Source organism: Ammospiza caudacuta, chromosome 5 (assembly GCF_027887145.1).
Source record: "Ammospiza caudacuta isolate bAmmCau1 chromosome 5, bAmmCau1.pri, whole genome shotgun sequence".
In the NCBI taxonomy this organism is placed as follows: Eukaryota; Metazoa; Chordata; class Aves; order Passeriformes; family Passerellidae; genus Ammospiza; species Ammospiza caudacuta.
In genome coordinates, this window is record NC_080597.1 from 1,922,146 (window position 1) to 1,936,662 (window position 14,517).

The 14,517-nt window shown below is 39.7% G+C and overlaps 1 protein-coding gene across 3 annotated transcripts in view; it reads right to left on the minus strand.

The window, feature by feature from the left end:
- Positions 1–12,836: 12,836 nt before the first annotated feature.
- The window catches only part of PDE3A (phosphodiesterase 3A), a 204,042-nt gene continuing 202,361 nt past the window's right edge, over positions 12,837–14,517 (minus strand). For all 3 annotated transcript variants that reach the window (XM_058805102.1, XM_058805101.1, XM_058805100.1), the window contains one exon: positions 12,837–14,138. In XM_058805102.1, coding sequence (XP_058661085.1) covers positions 13,891–14,138 — 248 coding nt within the window. In that variant the 3' untranslated portion in view covers positions 12,837–13,890. The remainder of the gene's footprint in view (positions 14,139–14,517) is intronic.

The window sequence follows — 14,517 nt, forward strand, 5'->3', positions numbered from 1 at the left end:
TTAAAGTTTAGGTAAAGGTGAGGAATGTGACTAGCTCCCTCTGTAGCTTGTTGAGCTGAGAGAGGCTGTAAATCCTGTCTTCTGCTGCCCTGTAGGCTTTGATTATACAAACAGAAAAGGTATTAAAGTTAAAAATTCTTCTTCCTTTTCCCCTCTTATTCCCTCCCACCCTCGGCAGTACAGCAGGTTCCCATGGCAGCTAAAACCTCACTCACACAGCCAAACACAGAGTAGGCTTTTGCTTTCCTAGATTTAATACAAATTATTATCCTTCCCTTCATTATTTCTCCATTTTGGGCTCTTAATGTGTCTGGAATTTAATTACACTACACCTAATTCACATTTTGTACTTTAAAGTATCTCATATCCTTCTTTGGTTTTGAAACTTGGAAATCTATTTTCCCCTTTTCTAAGAGATATCAGGGTGCCTAGTAGTCCACAGTAATTAGTGATTAGGAGACTTAGTGATTGTGAGCTCTTTCAGCCTTTTGAGGAGAACAGCTTCCAGGCCATTTCCTTCCATCATTAGGAAAACTGAGTTTGCACAATACAGGACCTGTGCTAGTTTGCCATGACCTTTAATCTTCATTGCTGACCTTGCTGCTTCCAAAGATTTCTGACACAGATTCCAGTTATTCTGCCACTGGTAACCTTTACCACACTGTCCTTTAAAATAAGTGAAATTTCACTATCAGATTCCTAAATTTGTGATAAAAATCCTCTTAAATTATGCTACAAATGGTATCGATAAGCACCAGAGCCTTGTCCTCCATACTCCCAGAAAAATACCTACAGACTGGTTTAATGTCCTTTAGAAAGCAGCAGTGCTTTGAAAGGCCCACAAGATTTAGTGCAATTGTCTCATATTTTCTGAATTTTTAGTTCATCATAAAACCTCAGTATCAGGTTTTTACCACAGCTGGTCTTTTACTGAAATTTTGTTACAGAGTTGTCTCTGACTTCTTTATAGGTGGTGGTATCTTAACTGGAACTCCCCAAAACCACTTGGGGCAGGTATTTTCCATTATGAAAATTTTCTTACACCTCCAGAAGAATGTCACTCTTCCTTTATGAACTAATTATAGCAGTTCCTCAGAGATTACTTACGTCCTCTGCAATGCGTTTCAAGATGCTCAGAATAAATGAACACCAGATCCTCCCTAAAATTCATCCAGGTAGGAATTTCTTGGTTTTCCAGGCCTTGCAGGCCATGGGTGTCCCATGGAAAGGCAATGCTGTACATCACCCAGCACAATTCACCACCAAGGACTGAGACATGAGAAACAAATCACTGCCAGTTATAACACTGGACATGACACCCCTTGCTTGTCACTTTTCAGTGCCTCCCACAGCACAATGACACAAAACCCACTGGAAGCTTGCTAGACAATGAAACAGACAAGCAAGGTTTTGCTTTCCTATAGTCCTACAAGAAATTGCCTGCTTATTATATCTATTCTGTAATTGGAACAAAACCTTTAAAGCAGCTAGAGGACAAAGAACCAGACTGAAGCTTGTTCCTTGAGGTCTGTTTTCTTTGCATTCCTACTTTGAATTAGCAGCAGGAAATTAGAAGCCAGACCACCTTCATTTCTAAAGCACAGGTTAAATTAATTACACTTAAAAAGCCTTGTCTAGCCAGAGTGAATGGCTGTGACAAGCAAATCTTCATACACAGGCCCAGCATTACACTGACAGCACAGCAGCTTTAGGGCCAGCCTTTGGAAGCACGAAATGTTTTCCTTCCTAAAAGACATTTAACAAAAAAAAAGTATTCCAACAGAATTCCAATAGAATTCCAACAGAAGGAAAAGACTGTTTAAAAACACAAGCAAAAACATATAAATATCATCTTAATTCTGAATTCAAGTGATTCCTACAGTCCAACAGAGAATACATTTGCAACCCTTAATACTGTGCAGCAAAGCAAAGTTACTTATAAACCCTTGGTGGAATGAGTCTTCAACTACTCTCATTGAAACTTGCCCAAATGCTCCTTTAATATTTTAATTTTGCTGATGTAAATGCTCCAACCCTGAGCAACAAATACTGTAAATGTGCAGCTTGCAGTCAATGAGAGGTAGAAATAGGGAAGACATTTGCAGTTTAATAATAAGGCATCCTAGTTTCACTGCCTGTAAAATTTTAATTGCTTTAGTTATGCTACTCTTCTGCTATGGATTATTAATTTCTCAACGTTAATTTTCCTCTTCTTTTTGTTGCCAGTCCTAGGAACAGGCTTGGTAAGAATATAAATGAGTAGGAACCCCACTGCCAGAACAAACCTTGGGTACCCATTCCACACAAAGAACCAGAGACAAATTATACCTAAATAATAAATTTGGCTTTTAGAAACTCTGGGGGAATTTCAGACTTGGGAATTTCTTGTCCAACTCAAGACTTCCAGATCTATCCTCAAAGAATAGTTTTCTTACCTAAGGACAGCAAAGGAATAGAAGAATGTTCCAATTATATTTTGGACTTGTCTAACTTCTTGTTATTAGGATATGCAAAGATCCTTCTGAATAGTCTCTTTACTCTGAGGCATTCATCAAATCATTCTTGATATTTACATTTTCAGCCCCTTGCATGAGACTTAAGGAAGAAAAATTTTCAAAAATAGGAGTGGCAGTGAAGGCCTTTCTTTACTGCACCCCGACCACAGAACAGCATCACCTCCTCTGTGCATGCCCTCTGTTCAGGGTACCTGAGGCAACTTCTATGAGTGTGGTCAATAGCTTTACATTACCTTGCAAGCACTTGCAGAAGGTGACTGATCAGATAAAAATGGCTCCGAGGTTTTCCTTCCTGAATGGTTAATAAAAAAGACCCCAAAAACAAACAAGCAAAGAATCAAGAAAAACCCCCAACCAACTCCCCCGCCCTGCCCCTGCAGTCAAATGGCAGAGTCAGCCAGGTTTTAAGGAGACATTTGAACAGAATTACTATGTTTTTTTATACAGGACCACACTTTGCAGAGGGCCCTGTGAGACCTGTTTCTGAGGGAGTGCAACAAACAGCCTGAATGAGAAATCCAGTAATGTGACATTCTTCAGTGCAGGAAGCATTTGCACCCACTGGAGCTTTGGGGAGCTTTGTATAAAGATGTAATAAGTGAAATTGGAACTTGTCCAGCTACCAGAGATTAATACCATTAATCTTAAAAATAGTCCCATAGCACTTTCCTTAATGAAGATGAGTTATTTGAAGTACGTTTAAACCCAAAGATTTTGCCTAGAAATGTAGAGAGAAGGTACCAAGAACTGAGCAGAAGAGCTGATTCCACACTGAAGGTGTTGATTTTATAGAATATGATGTGTTTATCAAGAACAGTAACAAACAATCGCCACCTGCAAGGGATTGAGAAGGGAAGTAATTTATCAGCAATAAAAGGCACATTAAACGAAGCCATTGTGCAGGTCAAACAGGAACCTTCTGCTGTGTATTTCGTGGCTGAAGACAAGCAGGTGCTGCAGCAACCTTTCATCTGTAGCCGACTTCCAAACCATTCTGCCTGTGTGTATCCCAGGTTGTGCAGTGATGACAGCTGGCAATCCACATTGGGTGTGACACAAACGATCAGAATTTTCAGTTCACCTTGAAACTTGCATGTTTCCTCATGAATTAATGCAAGGTTCCTGTCACCTCTGGCAGTGAAGATGTTGAATGAAATAGTTTTGACAACTTCCACTGCAGCACACCAGGTCTATGGGAATCCAGTGTGGAGTGGGTAAAAATTCCCCTTTGGATGGTGAGAGATGGCAACTCCAGAGCTACAGACCCAGCAGCCAGGGTAGCCCCTGCACATTACCCTCCTGTCCAAGTTGTTTCTCTTCCACCCCTGCAATAACCACTGACAATATCTGGGAAGCCCGTGGGGGCATCAGGCTGATTTCCACAGGGCTTTGGTGAGATAACTGAACACACATTGAAAGGAAGCACTGCCAAATGAAGGCCCAATAGCTCTCTGAGAGTTGTGTTTGCAGTGAAACACTTCAAGTGCTTTTAGGGAACTAGATGTGCCCAGCAATTAAGGTAATTTGAACACCTGGAAAATGCAACATTTAATTGAGCTGAGAGGGACTGTGCTCGTGGTCTCCTTTATGCTTTAGCAGAACCCCAGGAGAGGCAGGCTCATGTGTGGCCTCATTAGCAGATTCACTGCTCATGCCCTGTTTCATTGCTCAGCTCTTCCCATGGGAACCTCTCGCTGTTTGAGGAGCTCCAGAGAGAGTTTGGGGATTTTCAGACAAGGGCGTCCCTTACCTTGGTAGCCCCTGCTCTTTGTGATGAGAAGTGGTGAGGCAAAAGTTTCTCTTTGCTACTCCAGTTGCATTCCTCTCTGTGAATTTAACATCCATTAATTACATGTTCTTGAGTTAAGAAGTGTTTGGGACAGACCAGCTGCTGGCTTAGAAGCAGTTCCCTTGGAATAGGTCAAAACAAATTTTACTTTCCTCCTGGCAATGATTCTGATTTGTATCTTCCTAATCACTGCCTGGTGCAAATTTCCTTCCAATTTTTTTCCATTCAGAATTTTAGCCAGAGGACAAATAAACTGGGGGGCATTTGAAAACTGACAGCTAGATACGTAGTAGATATTCTTGAGGATTTTGGAAGCTGTTAATTTTTCACTTATAGGAAAAGAGGCTTTGAAGACATGGTTGATCTAGATAATTTTTATGCAACCATTTCAAATCAATTAGCTGAAGAGCTTCCAAGTCTTTGATGAAAGTAGGTAATAAAACTTTAAAAATGGGTAAAATTTCTGACAGCTGTGAGATACTTTTTTTGAAATTATAAACAGTGAGCAAATAAGGTAGCTAGATATCAATTCTAGCCCACATAAAAGACTAGTAAAATTTTACACTGAAAAATGACAGCACACTTATCAATATAATGGCAAGAAAATGGATTTCACTCACTGATGTCCCACTTTAACAGATTACTGCTATAATTAATGAGGGAAAATGCTAAAGTAACACATTTCATTTTCTCTGGAAGCATTAGTCACTGTGCATTGTTGAATGCTGCCCTGTAATACTGACCACATCCAGTCCAAATTAATTGGATTGAGTGGTACACTGATGATGGATGCTGAAATACTGGTTAGCATTAAAGAAGAATGGTTATAATGAGGCTTTCCACAGATTGGTTGAGTCACAAAGGATTTAACATGGGATTTATTAGCAATCTGAAGCAAAGTGAAGAATTCTGCAGGTAAAAGTCTCAGGAAATCAGATACCAATAAACATGAGCTTGGGTCACTAACACACACCAGGCAGGGCTGGCAGCTAAAATGATAATTCAATATATACAAGCTTTCACTGGATTTGAATCAGAGTCTAAAGAGGGTACAAGTCATTTGTAGTCTGACAGTTAAAGCTGGGCACCGAAAGCAATTTTGTCCAATAAAGGAAGAAGAAACACAGCCAACAGGATACCACAGAATTATATTTATGTTGTACATTTGTCTTCACATTGCAACATCCACATTGTTCATTTTGTGACAAGTATTTCTAATAATTTTGAATACATATTTACTGTATAATACATTTTACCAAGAGGCACTTCCAGTAATTCTGGCAAAAAGGAGCTTCATTATAGTGTCTAACTTACAAAACAGTAAAAATAAATAATGTTTATCTAAAAGATTTTTTTTCCTGTACAGAATCTATTTTGTACAAAACATTTATCAGCCATTAACTAAATCACTTAACAAATACTTGTGAAGAGAATATATTAAGTATTGCTACATGTATCGAGTGCAAGATACTAGTGAAAGGAAAAGAATTATTCTGTTTATGAAAATCACCTAAAAATACAAGGCCTTGTTCCTGAAGTGTTTAGAAAGGAGAAGCTTGGTTACAACAATATTGACAATATATAAATATAAATTAACGTATGTAGTACTTAGTGAAAAGAACACTGTGTTAAAAACTGGCGTGTACAAATCCTAAACAAGATGGCACTTCTCTGCATTGCCACTTTGGCTGGCAGTTATTTTTTAAAATATTGCTTCAAAAGAACTATAAAGGTACACAAAACCCTTTGTCAAATAGAGCCGTATAAAATTACACTCCCCCCATCTTTTTCTCACCTTTTGAAGTGAAAAAAAAAATCAAGGAGGGATTGAATTTGTAGTACACGAGTGATTTGTGGAAACCTGCTACTATAGCTGAGTCTGAATAAGCATCATTAAAATAACTTTGCCCCAAGGTCCCAGACCAGGAGCCAACCCTCACAGGACAGGATGTAAGATCACCAATTTCTCAGTGTTTCCTGAAATTTTAAAAAAAGAAATAATTTTCTAGCCTGTTGTCAAATTTAAAATAAAAAAATTATATAATTTGGCCTTCAAATCTGGTGGGGTCAAGTGCTTCAACTATATTGGCACACCCAAGATTTTAATTCAGAAACGGCTGTAATCTTGCTAGGTTAATTTTTTGATTACCAAAATTTTTAATTTTTTCAATCACATCTTCTACATGATATACATACTTGCATATCGTTACCCAGACAGGCCAAACTGCATTGGAAAAGGATTAGTTTTGGAAGGTATTTGTTCCACAACTGGACGCAAAGGTGGAAAAATGTGTTTTTGTTGGAAAATATCCTGGATGTTGTTCTATCAAAAGCACTAAAAAGAAAAAAAAACTGCCACCCATCAGTGAAAATGTGAATCTGTTAAACAAACGTAACCCACAGAATGAATCACTGCTTTTTGAAAAGTGAACTTAAATTACTTTCCATCATGCAAACATCTAATATTGATTATTCAAGAGAAGAAGACTTAAGTTTAGAAAAGTAATGATCAAAAGTACGCTGACATGGTTGAAATATTAAAGATACCATCAACACCACAGAGCAGTTATTAACGTTGGCTTTGATCTTTTGGGACACCACCTGCAGTACTCTATCAAGGTTTACAAACACTTACAAATCAACATTTTGCATTCAAATACAGGTTTTTGTTGTGTTTCAGGATCAGGCAGGAATTTTGGGAAGGAAAGTCAGCTTTAACAGATTTTAGCAGCCTTTCTACCTAAAGCAGTATGTACACACATGGCCAACCCCTCCCTGCTTTCTCTCTGACCAGATCACAGAGCTTTTTTATTTTTAATTCTTTTTTAGGAAAGCATTGGGTGAAAATGACTAGTGTCAGAGGAGAAAAATGAAAACCACCACCAAAACCTCCCATTTCCTTTAAATAAATACTTAAAAGCAAAGAGCAGTTGCTAATTTACATCAATTGTTTCTAAGCATTTGCTGCAGTACAGGAAGACAACATTGAAAACTGAGCTATTATTTGATCTCATGTCTATGGTTTTGCCTCAGGACAAGAGAATTCAGCCATAAAAGGACACATGGCTTGTGGCAAAGTCCTGTGTACCTGCTCTTATGCTTCCACACAGAAAACAGGAATATCTGGGTTTCCCCAATTAAATCACTGCTTTTTGCACACCTGCAGGTTTCAGTGGTGCTCCCCAGAGCACAGAGGCTCCCTCTGGCATCCAGGGCAGAACAATTCTCCTCTGCTGCCCCATTCCCACATCTCAGGCATCCTGCACACACAGTTTTGGGAACAAGAAACCACTGGCACAGACTGGCAACCTCAAAAGCTCAAATGAAATATTTTTTTTTTTCCCCTCCACTTGCACAAAGCAAAGTTTTCCTAGATTAAGGAGAATTAAACAACTTCAGTCAAAAATTCTTTTTGATTTACTACACCCTTCAGCTTGACAGACACACCCAAGGCCAGCTGGTTTTACCTGAACTCACAGCAGTTTTACAGGAGCAAGCGCTGGGGAGAATGTCTGTGTACACCTCAGTGACACTGGCAGAGTTTCAGACTGCACAGTGCTTACCATTTCATTTTTACCAAAGAACTGTTGTTAACTAGCTCAAGATCCTGCCTTTTGTGCCTTTTGTCGGTGTGAAAATGAACTCTGCAGAAATACACCAGCACTGTTCTTCCCCCTAGGCTCCTGAGGAGTTTGTCCTCAGGGCTCACTCAGGCGACATCTGCATCCTGCTGAGGTGGTGGGATGCATTTTTCATCAAAAGAACACCTGCCTACCAGGAAAATCCTACTAATGGCCTCTGAATAAATCATAATTAGGTTTTAAATGGAGAATAATTCTCACACTGCTCCCTCCAAGCTGGGACTCAATATCTACCACAGCAGGGGCTAAACCCTGCTTTGATTTACCTGCACAGGAATGTTGTTTTGCTAGAACAAAGTGATGAAATTCAAAGAAAAATCTATCACAATAAATTGCTCTGGAAAGAACTGGTGCTATTTTGCTGTAAATCAAAGTTTGACTCCAATAAGCAATAATTTTGCAAGCTCTTCCAATGTTTCTTAAGACAGTTCTCACCTAATTTCTATGATTCTTTCATCTGCTCAAAATCACTTAGCATGTATTATTCTCAAAGATCCTTGGATGTTCTTACTTGTTGATTCACTGAAGAATAGGGGAAAAAAAGACTCTCCTGCTCTAATTAATGGGAATTATTGTCTTCTCTTTAACACCGCCATCCTTTTGACTAATACTGCAACATCAAGCAGATATTAACCTCCCAGAAACTCTATGTTACTCCATTTCAGCAGGACTACATTTACTTTTGAAAGAAAAGGAAAATAAATTTTGTTTTACAAAGTCTGGTTGATAATGGACTATGATTTTATTTGCTCCTTCCCGCAGAATGCAGGTTTCACTTCCCTCCTGCCTGTGTACAGCCCCATCCACTCAAGGACTGATTTCCCCAGCTGTGAGCTGCCAGGGAGGAACTCCCAAGTTCTAAGGCCAGCACAGAGGTGAATCCTTCACTCTGGCAATGTGTTTCTCCCTAATCTTCTGCCCACGAGGCCATGGAATGCCTAGAAACTTCTCCTCCCTAAATTGAACCTTCCCTTCCATCCATGATGGAAGGATGGAACATCTCAGTGGAGGCAGGACTTACACAGACTTTGCACAAGAACTTCATTAACAACCAGCACCAGCACAGAGCTTTTGCTGCATAAAACTCATGGCTAAGCTTTCCAAAATGCTTAGGGTTTGTTTTGAAAACTGACAAAATTCTCTAGGATTCCAAGTCCAGGTTGCTGACAGCTCGCCCACACCCACTCAGCTCACAGATCTGTGTGGATGCCCACACAGAGTCCTTAGAGGCTCTGATGCTCAATTTGGCAAGATCCTTGCCTTCTTCACACTGCATTCTACTTCCCAGGGCATTTCTGAAGAAAGATTGGGCCAGAATTTCAGAAAGAAAAAATTCTATCAAAAAAGCAGACAGAAATTTAGATTTTTTTAAAGAAAACAAATGAATTTTATGTCAAGTGGAATCCATAGAATGGGACTGGGGAGGGAAATTTGCTTAGATGCCAAATGGTACCTTTAAAGGCATCAATTTGAACTTTTGTAGCCCTAATTTTCTTCCAGATTCAGACCACCAGGATCTTAAGAAATTCTAACAGTGGTACACTAATGGTAAAGACCTAAATCCATCTTTATGCTGATAATGATGCAGAGAGAAGTTCACACATGATGTCAGAATAAAAACTGATGAGAACTATCCTGGAATTATTACCAAAAGCATTCTCAAGTCACATCTTCCCTGGGAACCATTTCCTGCCATAACATGACCATGTTTGCCATGAGAACCAGCACCCTGAATGATGTCACATTTGGTGACACACAGCTCTGTGTAAAAGATTTCATTCATAGATGAAGGCCATCCAAAATCCTGCCAAAACCACAGCAAAATCCCTTTTCCCTAGATTGTTGCTACTCACTTCTGATGCACAGCTTGCAACATCTCATCAAACACCATCTTCCTACTGGAGGGAGTAGATGATTTTCAGAAACAAGTGTCAAAATGCTCTGCACATTAAATAAGCTAAAAACAACTCAAGATTTTAGAATTAGAGCATAAATATAGAGCAAACTACGGCCCTTGAGCATGGTGGAAACTATTGTTTTTAGACACACCATTTTTGGTTCCTTAAAAGCTAATGTCTCATATTCCCTCCCCAAAAAAGTTAATTAAATAGTTAGGGGCTTTCACACTCTCTGCTTCCATGTGTTCCCTCTGCAACACAAGTGTAAGGAGACAAGTTTTATTCCATGGTAAACACCACGTGGCCATCAACAAAAGTGCCAATATAAGGACAAAAGTGTTTATATGTGATTGCTACATGACATAGAGTCCTTTTGTCACTGCACTGGGAGCTGCAAGCACTGCAAGAGCATTTCTAGACTAGAAGGGAAGAGGATCAAATACCAAGTGCCATTAAAGTGGGAAAAACAAAATATCCAAACGGAAAAAAACAATCTAGTCTTTCTCCTCTTGTTTTTAAAGAACAGAAAACTAAAATACTTTGGGTTTGCCCCTGCAAAACAGCATTTAAATTGGGGTTGCTTTCTTTATGTTTTGCATATTTTATGTACCAGGAATTTATATCAACATTATAAACATACCACCTAAAACAAGAGCATTTTTCTGATTGAATACAATTCATTTTCTTTTATTTAGTTTTTCTTCCTAAAATATTTCTTAGGCTGTGGATTATTTGGTGCTTGCAACACCAAAGGACTACACAAAGTAAAAAACTCCTGCCTCCAAAAGGCTGCTCAACTGCAGGTAAAAATCTTTTGCCTCCTTTGGACTAGAAAATATTAAAAAGCCCCCTAAATTGCCTGCTTCATTATCTATGAACCCCAAAGCAAAAAGAAAAAAAAAGTTTTTCACGTTCTTGACATAAAATCTCTCTGGTATTTTCTGTTATATCTACACCAACCTGGAGATTTCCTGATCATTGCCTGCCAGACATGCACTTCAAAGACTGAGAATCAGATTCATAAGGAGGGACCACCTGCAGAAATTGGATTACTAACTATTTGAAGTGGGAAAAAAATGTCACCTCTTACCAAGCTGAGCGCTCGCAGCCACTTCAGCTTCTTCAGTGGAATTTCTTTCTAGTTTAGGTAAAAACAACAATCATTCTCATTTTAAGTCTGTCAGCAATTTCTTCACCATAAAGGTCCAGCTCAGTGACTGCTCCCATGAACAGGCTGGGGTAGCAATGCTGTATCAGTTTCTAACAGCTGCCTTGGCAATGCAGAAAAACGACCAAAAATGATGACTAGAAAAATATAATGGTTTCATTTCAGCACATTTTTAGATAACTTTTCTTAGTTACTTTTAGTTCTTCCAACCCTGTGTATGCCAGTTTAGAGGAATATGTGAAACCCTACTTACAGGATTTGGCCACATTCTTGAATGGTTCTTCATAATTTTACCAACTGGGCACCCACTAACACTTGCAGCAATAGATTTTTTTTCCTCTTCCAGCAAAGGCAATATAAACCTCAGTATTAAAATCCAATTGCAGTGATTATGCACTGAAAATTGAGAAAGAAGTGCTTGGAGATGGGACAATTTAAAGCATCCCGGTAAATTTAATTTAAAGGACAGAATGAGGCATAATAAAACCTTCTCATACTATAAGGTATGCATTTCACTTGCACAAGAAAAGCCCAAATAAAATGATCAAAGTGACAGAAGAGATGTGAAAAAAACACAAGCTGGAATTGGTGGAGACTTGCTGAGAACTCAGAGACAACTTTTTTGTTTTGAATGAATTCTGCTATGTCCTTTCCCTTTAAAACAGCAATGCAATTTGGATCTTTGCTTTCCTGATTTCACTGGAAAACACTTCCTGACTATTCCTGCTGGTAAGAGCATTCAGAACCTGCCCCAGTCACTCTGCTGAAAGACAAACATTTCTACAGCTAAGAGTAGGACAGGGCAATATCAGAAAAATGCAACAGCAAAAACCCCAAATCCTCTTTTGAGCAGACAGAAACACAAAGCAAGAAGGAACTCTGAAGTGATAACACACCTGTGATTGCCTTTGATAGAGAATGTTTTCCAACATTTTGGGGAGTTGCCAACAGGATCATGAAATTTGGTGAATGTGTAACAATAGCAAAAAGTGATGGGTGTAATGCCAGAAATTTAATACAGAAAAGATTTCTACAAACTCTGCCTTTCACAAGGAATCTTACTCTCACAAGCAACCCTCTTCTTGGTGATGGGCTGCAGAATCAAACTAGAAAAAGCATACATAGTCAAAGGAGTTCTGAGAGACAGTGAAGTTTATATATATAACTCTTTCTGTGGGAACAAATCTCTAAATTGTGGGGTACTGCTTGGCTGCTGCCAGTCCCCAAAGCATTAATATTTTAAAGCCTTGATCCTGTAGACTGCTGGTTTCCCAGAAGGGTCTATACAGATTATTCAAGACTTTATTTGTGGGGTTTGGAAATGGCTACACTGTATAAAAATGCTTTTATATTTATTTTTTTAAAAATTATCTTTACAAAACAACTTTTCCCTTTTTTTCTTTTTCTTTTTTTTTTCTTAAAGATATCATTATCTACAGGAACCCATAAAAATTTTTCCATATTTACATCTAGATAGCTAATCATTGACAAATATATCATGAAATAAAATATTGAAAGTGAATATCCAACCTTTTAAATAGACATTTGGCTCACAGCATAAACAGAGAAAACAAATGAATAGAACAACAACAACAAAAAAAAGATCTGCTGTTCTTACAGGCATAATCTTTTTCTTTCTGTTAAAAAAAAAAGAAGAAAGAAGAAAGGAAAAATATATTGGTGGGATCAAACATGCTGCTCCTAAGCAGAATGCCAGCAGCAAACTGGCACTGAAAACCCGAGTTCTGTGAAGCCCATGGGAGCAGATCCTGGGATACTGCGTGCCAGCCCACCAGGACTGGCACCTGTGCCCAAGCAGCTCCTCATGCACCTTTACCTTCTTCCCATGGCCCCCACGCTCCCCTTCCTTTGTCCCCCAGCAGTTTAGCTTTGTTCTCAATGCCACATTTGGTGGTGGATGCCCAGAGGCAGGGTGAGGGCAGGACAGGACAGCGTGCCTATACCCGCGGCACGTTCACCCTGCAGAGCACGGGCAGGGCCAGCCTTCTGCAGGGCACAGGCTGCTGTGCCAGGCACTGCCCCTCTGCAAACAGCCCTCCTGGCACATCCCTGTCGCCAGCAGTCCTGGAGCTGCCCAGGAGGAGGAGGATGAGGAGGTGATGCCAGCACAGCTGGTAGGGCCAGAGCAGCGCCTGGGCTGCTGCTGAACGGAGGCTGCCCGCAGCTGGAGTGCAAACTGGGACTGGAGGGAAAGCAAAGCTCCTCAAAATTGTTCCCTTGCAGGCACGAATTCTCTAAAATTCTGGCCTTCTGTTTGTTGTGGTATGCTGGGACATGTGCTACAGCTAGTGTGGTAAGAACTCAGAGCATGCTGTATTTCCTCACATCCACTCACACTTGCAAACACCCCCTCACTCACACATGTGTTGGCAGGATACATCAGCATTCACGTAAAGCTTTGGAACTTTTATCCCTCAGCATTAAGAGCAAAAAAAAGCCACTTAACTAGTACCTTACTGTTAACTGCAAATGTGCTTCAGAAGCAGCATTTCCTCAGATAACTTTCTCCTGTAAATATCACAGTGACCATAATATATCATTAAATGTAATTTGCTGAAGTGTGCAGCCAATAACCCTGGCTATATATATATATATATATATATATATATTTATATAATTCCACCCACCCCCAAATCTCTTCAAAGAAAGTCTGTAAAGCCGGTGTTGCAGTGTGAAAGCTTCCTTGAGCATAGGAGTTTAAACAATGTACCTCACCATAAAAAGGAAAGAGAAACAAATGAAACAGCTGTAGGCGCATTATCCCATACTTCTACAGTGTTGTGTCTAAATGCTGTGCTGGCTTGAGAAAGAGTCTGTGCACGAGTCAATCTGTCGTAAAATACTGCTGTAAATATTGTCATTGGTTTGGTTCTACAGTTGTGTTCTCCTCTTCATCCTTCTTGGCCTTGCCTTTCTCCTCCTCCTCCTCCCTGATGGCCTGGATTTGTTCTGAAGATTGGTGCAGTGGGGATTGCTCCGTGCCTTGCTTCTCTGACCCAGCTAACCTCTCCTCATCCTCAATCACCTTCTGCCACATTTTGTGGTTCTGAAGCAGGTGCTGAGTGATCTGACAGTAGATTTTCCTCCTCTTGAACTTCTTCTTTCCTGTAAAACACCATGTGATATTAATGTGCTGGTTTCTACTGGAGAAGGAAAAGGGACTGAAGGCATAGGAAGCAGACAGAGTGTGCTATGACAGATTTTTAAACCCCAACATTTGAACAGTATTAAATCAGAAAGGTGTGCCTCTCCAGATCTTGGGGAAAGTTTCCTGTACAGTTTTTTCCCTGACTTCATCCTATGCCAAGGCTGCATGTTGTGCCTGACTCAGCTGCTTACAGAGGTATCTCGTCTTTGAATGATTATTGCATAAAACACATTGCTGAGCTGTTTCTGCTCATTTTATATCAAGTTCTTAAAGACTCTGATTAACATATATTAAACACACATTCAATTCTATGCCCCCCTCACCCCCAACAGATCC